Here is a 6,066-nt window from a genome sequence, read left to right as displayed (position 1 = left end):
TGACAGAGATAGGAATAGATCTGTCAAAATAGCCTGCTGAAAAGTTCTGTACTTCTCAAAATTTGAGTATCCCAGTAGCCAAGTTAAGTATCAGTAAATCACCTGCCTGCCAGACCAGAGACTAGGTGAGTGTATGGGTGGCACACATTGAGGTTATGGGCCTCATCTATCACTCCAGCACAGATAGGGAAGCTTTGGCCACTGAGTCACCAAAAAGAACATCAATGAAGTTCTGCATCTCACCCTAGGCAGCAGCATCACAGACATCATCACGGAGCAATTCATCAAATTCAGCACAATGCCTGAACTCCCTCATTGCAATTGCCATTTCCCCAACATAGCGATTCTCAGATTCTAGGCCAGGAGAACTCATTATGTAGTGCTCTTTAGGAAATGGGAGCTATATATTTTTCCGTGGAACATTTCAATGAAAAGGATTTTTTTTTCATGTTTGTAATTTTTGGCTTTTAATCAAAATATCAAAGACCCTGAAATGAAAAAGAAAATCTATTTTCAATTTTCTGACCAAAAAAAAATCTTTTTTTGAAGAAAACAGACACTTCTGAAAAATGTTTCATGTTGTTGAAAACCCAGTTTACCACTAAAAAAAAAATAAAAGGTTAAATGGAAAATTTCCAACTAGTTCTACTATTACATTATCTTGTCTTGACCTCCAGCATAACACACACTCAGGAATTCTACCTAGTCATTCCTGAAGCTAGTTTACCACTTCTGGTTCAGATATACGTGTCCTGCTCTTATTCATTTTTATTAAGTTCTTTTAATGACAATTGTCCTGTGTAAAGCTCCTTCTGAAATTCCTATCCCACCTAAACAGTTTAGACCCATTAATTATCACCTGGGGAAAACACTCACAGTGCTTTAAAGGTAACACAATGGTAATTAACACCAGCGGTTTTTTTTCTTCTCAGCAACTGCAGTCATTTTGAAAAAGTCCTCCCTTGCCAACCTCAGGTCTCACTGGAGGAGTCACCACACCACAAGAAGAGCAGAAAATCTGCTCAGGATGTGTGCTAAGGTTGAGACACATGACTAATTTCCACACTTGTATGGAATATTGACTGACCTTGTAGCCAGCTTGATCGTTTTTAAAACTCCTGTGCAATGCCTAGGTACCATGGTTGCTAGCAATTTGGAAATTCTAATTAGTAAGTAGACAGAAATGTCTTGATAGATAGATCGATAGATCTGGTTTAAGCTGCTAGACTGACTTCTTGAGAGCTGAAAACTTTTGCAAGCTGTCCCACCTATCTGCACCTTCTCACCATCCCCTCTGATACAGCAGAACTTTTTATAGCAGTGAAAGGTGAGTGCAAAGTTTACCAAGTCTTCATATCTATCTATCTATCTATCTATCTATCTATCTATCTATCTATCTATCTATCTATCTATCATGTGAAAAAAATGTTGACTTCAGTATGATGAGTACCATGAATAAAGATTGCTCCCAAGTCAAGGTTTGTAACATCATCCACCAGCCATGCTTTCTAGGGTTTTTTAAAAGATTAATATTTGTAATGGCACTAAATACCTGTCTATGTTTTTCTAGTGGCACCCATAACCAGTGGTTACTTACCCTCATTTTTTAAAAAAATCCTTGCTCCCCATTTCCAGTTAAGGTTAATCTAGCATATTTCCAATCATTTGATATAATTTCACCTGGGGCTGCTCTATGAAAGAACACAGCCTTTTGGGGAAAAAAACAAGATAAGTACATTTCATGAAAAAATAGGAAGAAAACAGAAAATGCCAAATGATGTTATAAGGGAGCATTGCAGAACTTTAAGCAAGCATGTTCCCTAATCAATCAGCAATGTAATGGAAGAACTTTAACTGGGATGACTTTAAGTGAGGAGTTACTGTAGTAAAGAACAAAATCAGCCAATATATATATAAACAGGGTATTGTGGAAAAGAGTCAATATGGCTTTTGTAAAGAGAAATCATCCCTCACTAATCTATTAGAATTCTTTGAGGGGGTCAACAAGCATGTGGACAAGGGGGATCCAGTGGATATAGTGTATTTGGATTTTCAGAAAACCTTTGACAAGGTCCCACAGCAAAGGATCTTAAGCACCGTAAACTTTCATGGGATAAGAGTGAAGGTCCTCATAGATCAGTAACTGGTTAAAAGGTAGGAAAAAAGGGTAGGAATAAATGGTCAGTTTTAACAATGGAGAGATAAGTCACAGGTTTCCTCAAGGATCTGTACTGGGACCAGTGTTGTTTAGCATCTTCATAAATGATCTGGAAAAGGGGGAGAACAGTGAGGTGGCAAAGTTTGCAGATAATACAAAATTACTCAAGACAAGTCCAGAGCTGATTCTGAAGAGTTACAAAGGGATCTGACAAATCTGGGTGACCGGGCAACAAAATGGCAGATGAAATTCAGTGCTGGTAAATGAAAAGAAATGCACATTGGAAAATATAATCTCTTCTATATATACAAAATGATGGGATCTAAATTAGCTGTTACCTCACAAGAAAGAGATTTTGGAGTTATTGTGCTTAGTTCTCTGAAACATCTGCTGAATGTGGAGCAGCAGTCAAAATAGCTAACAAATATTAAGAACCATTAGGAAAAGGATGGATAATAAAACAAAAAATATTATAATAATCATAATGCTATATAAATCCAGGGGACACCCACACCTTGAGTACTGCCTGCAGTTCCAGTGGCCCCATCTCAAAAAAAGATATATTAGAATTGGAAAAGATAGTGAGAATGGCAAGAAAAATGGCTAGAGGGACGGAACAGCTTCCAAATGAGGAGAGATTAAAAAGACTGGGACTGTCCAATTTAGAAAAGAGACAGCTAAAGAGCGATATGATAGCAGTATATAAAATCATGACCAGTGTGGAAAAAGTAAATAAGAAAGTGTTGTTTATCCCTTCACATAGCACAAGAACCAGGAGTCATCCAATGGAATGAATAGATGGAAGGTTTAAAACAAACATAAGGAAATACTTCTTCACCCAATGCACAGTCAACTTGTGGAACTCATTGCCTGGGGATGGTGTGAGGGCCAAAAGTATAACTGGGTTCAAAACAAAATTAGGTAAGTTCATGGCAAATAGGGCCATCAATGGCTATTATCCAAGATGGTCAAGGACACAACCAAATGGTACAGAAGTCCCTAAACCTCCAACTGTCAGAAGCAACTGACACTGACCAATGTCAGAGACAGAATATGAGGCTAGATGAATTGTTGGTCTGATCCACTGTGGCTGTTCTTAAGTTCTTAAGTAATGGGCACCCAGGGGCAACTAGTGAAATGTAATGTCCTATGTTATACAAAGGGTCAGACTAGATTATCCTTTATGGAGGAAAAAATGATGAGAAAATATGGAGAGTTGTTTCTGTCTAAACAAAACACTTGACAACTTTCGATATTTTTCATTTACAAATTTTTCCTTAAAAAACTAAATGTTTCAACAAAAGTGAACATTTTTTGGTGATTTCCTTCTGTTTTGATCGAAAGGAATGTTCAAGAAGGACTATAAAGACCTTTTAAGCTTCTCGGGAAACACTCAGCACAACAGCTGTAAGAATAATGGATTTTTCAGTGCATTGGCAGTTCCAAAAATTAGAAAAAAAATCATTTGGGGTTGAAATAAAAACTTTTTTTTTTCAAAATTTTCAACAAATAAAAAAATAAAAAAAAGTTTTGAGTAAAAATAAATGTCATTTTAGCTTTGACCATTTTAGAATGGCTTTGTTTGTTAATAAAATCAAGGGAAATTTTGAAACACAAGTCATTCTGAACTAAAGTAAAAAACAATTTGCTTACAAAATGTCAGAACAAAACATCTCTCTCTCTCTCTCTCTCTCTCTCTCTCTCTCTCTCTCTCTCTCTCTCTCTCTCTCTCTCTTTTAATTAGGTCTTTTCACCCAAAATAACTTGACAAAACAGACATAAATTTGCAGAATATTTTGGAATTGAAAAATCAGCATTTCAGACAAGAAATACCACCCAGGTCTGCCTAGCACTAGCACATGAGGGTCATGATGGCAATTATTTGCATCATCATCACTCACATAAGTACTTGCACATGATGATGAAGTAGCCCCTTAATCCATGTATGATTGTGAGGTGATCAGCTACTCTACTGATGTGGCCCCTATAATTACTTAGATGGATGGATTCACATTCTCGATCCATTGCACAAAGCACAAGTTCACTGAGCTGCCTCTTCCATTCCTTTCACATCTGCAGATAACTAATTTGAAACCCAAGCCAGGATGGAGAACCAAACTGGCCTCAGGGAATTCATCCTCCTGGGATTCCCTACCCAACTGGAGCTCCAGGTCTTGCTCTTCCTGGTCTTTTTGCTCATCTATGTACTGACGGTCACAGAGAACATGGTCATCATCCTGGTGGTGAAGCAGAATCACCAGCTTCACAAGCCTATGTACTACTTCCTGGGGAACCTGTCCTTCCTGGAGATCTGGTACGTCTCGGTCACCCTGCCCAAGCTGCTGGTGGGCTTCTGGTCTCAGAACAAGAGCATCTCCTTCCCCAGTTGCCTGGCCCAGCTTTACTTCTTCATCTCCCTCATGTGCACTGAGTGCATCCTCCTGGCTGTCATGGCCTACGACCGCTACATGGCAATCTGCCACCCACTGCGCTACCCAGCCATCATGACCCACCGTCTCTGTCTACAGCTGGCAGCTCTTTCCTGGGCAGGTGGCTTCTCAGTCTCCCTGGTCAAGGTGTACTTCATCTCTCGTCTAACGTTTTGTGGTCCTGGGATCATCAACCACTTCTTCTGCGACATCTCTCCAGTGCTCAACCTAGCCTGCACTGACATGTCTGTGGCAGAGATGGTGGACTTTGCCCTGGCCTTGGTCATCCTGCTGCTCCCACTTGCTGTCACCACCCTCTCCTACTTGTGCATCATTGCCACCATCCTGCACATCCCCACTGCCCAGGGCAAGAGGAAAGCCTTCTCCACTTGCGCATCCCACCTCACCGTGGTCATCATCTTCTTCTCAGCCACCTTCTTCATGTACGCCCGGCCCAGGAGGATCCACCCTTTCAACCTCAACAAGGTGGTGTCTATCTTTTACGCCGTGGTCACCCCAGCTCTGAACCCTCTGATCTACTGCCTGAGGAACAAGGAAGTGAAAGAAGTCCTGAGGAAAACCCTGGACAGGAACTGTTCCCTGACCAATCAGATCAGCATGGAATCATAGCAATGTAGGGCTGAAGGGGATCTCAAGAAGTCATCAAGTCTGAGGCAGGGAAGCATGTAATCTGGGATTCCATCAGGGGTCTAAGTCCAGCTTTTTAGGATTAGAAAGCTGGTCTAGCCGATAGAGAAGTAAAATTGGATTCCTGAGACCTGGGTTTAATTCCTGGCTCGGCCACTGATTCTCTGTGTGACCTTGGACCTTGATCTACTGTATGGAAGTTTCCCCATCTATAAAATAGGAATAATACTTCCCTACCACACAGGAAAGTTGTAAGGATTAAATCCATAACTGATTGTGTAGCCCTCTGATGCTATGGGGATAAGGGCCATATAAATATCTTGGTAGGCAGATAATTCCTGGTGAATTTCAATATGAGCTTGAGGGCCTAACTCCCTTAGGCTCCTTTGAAATCCCAGCCATAGGCTGAGATTTTTCAAAGCCACTAAAAGATTTGGGGACTGTCTGAAAGGAATGGGAATTGATCACCCAAATGTCCTAGGTATCTTTAAAACTTCTGCATATAATCCAAGTGCTGTTGTCATAAACAGATAGCTAAGGGTTAATGTTCTTTTACCTGGAAAGGAGTAACCTGAAACACCTGACCAGAGTACCAATCAGAAAACAAGACTTTTTCAAATCTGGGTGGAGGGAAGTTTGTGTGTGAGTTCTTTGTTCTTGGTCTTCTGCCTGTACTCTCTCGGCTATGAGAGGATTTTTCTGCCTCCTGCTTTTCTAATCTTCTGTTTCCCAGTTGTAAGTACAAAAGATAAGATAGTGATTTATAGGGTTTTTATTTTGTATTTACATGTGTGTACTTGCTGGAGTGTTTTGAAGTGTGTTCTTTTTGAA

The 6,066-nt window shown here is 40.2% G+C and overlaps 1 protein-coding gene across 1 annotated transcript; it reads left to right on the top strand.

The window, feature by feature from the left end:
• Window positions 1-4,263: 4,263 nt before the first annotated feature.
• On the top strand, window positions 4,264-5,217 carry LOC115638144 (olfactory receptor 6B1-like). The gene has a single exon (XM_030539718.1). It carries the CDS (start codon window positions 4,264-4,266, stop codon window positions 5,215-5,217), a length of 954 nt encoding a protein of 317 aa, XP_030395578.1.
• Window positions 5,218-6,066: the final 849 nt, after the last annotated feature.

Source organism: Gopherus evgoodei, chromosome 21 (genome assembly GCF_007399415.2).
Source record: "Gopherus evgoodei ecotype Sinaloan lineage chromosome 21, rGopEvg1_v1.p, whole genome shotgun sequence".
Classification (NCBI taxonomy): Eukaryota; Metazoa; Chordata; order Testudines; family Testudinidae; genus Gopherus; species Gopherus evgoodei.
This window is presented reverse-complemented; position numbering and strand designations above follow the sequence as displayed.

Bases quoted from the DNA above. Each gene is read 5' to 3' on its own strand.
- LOC115638144 (XM_030539718.1), top strand. From the start codon at position 4,264: ATGGAGAACCAAACTGGCCTCAGGGAATTCATCCTCCTGGGATTCCCT.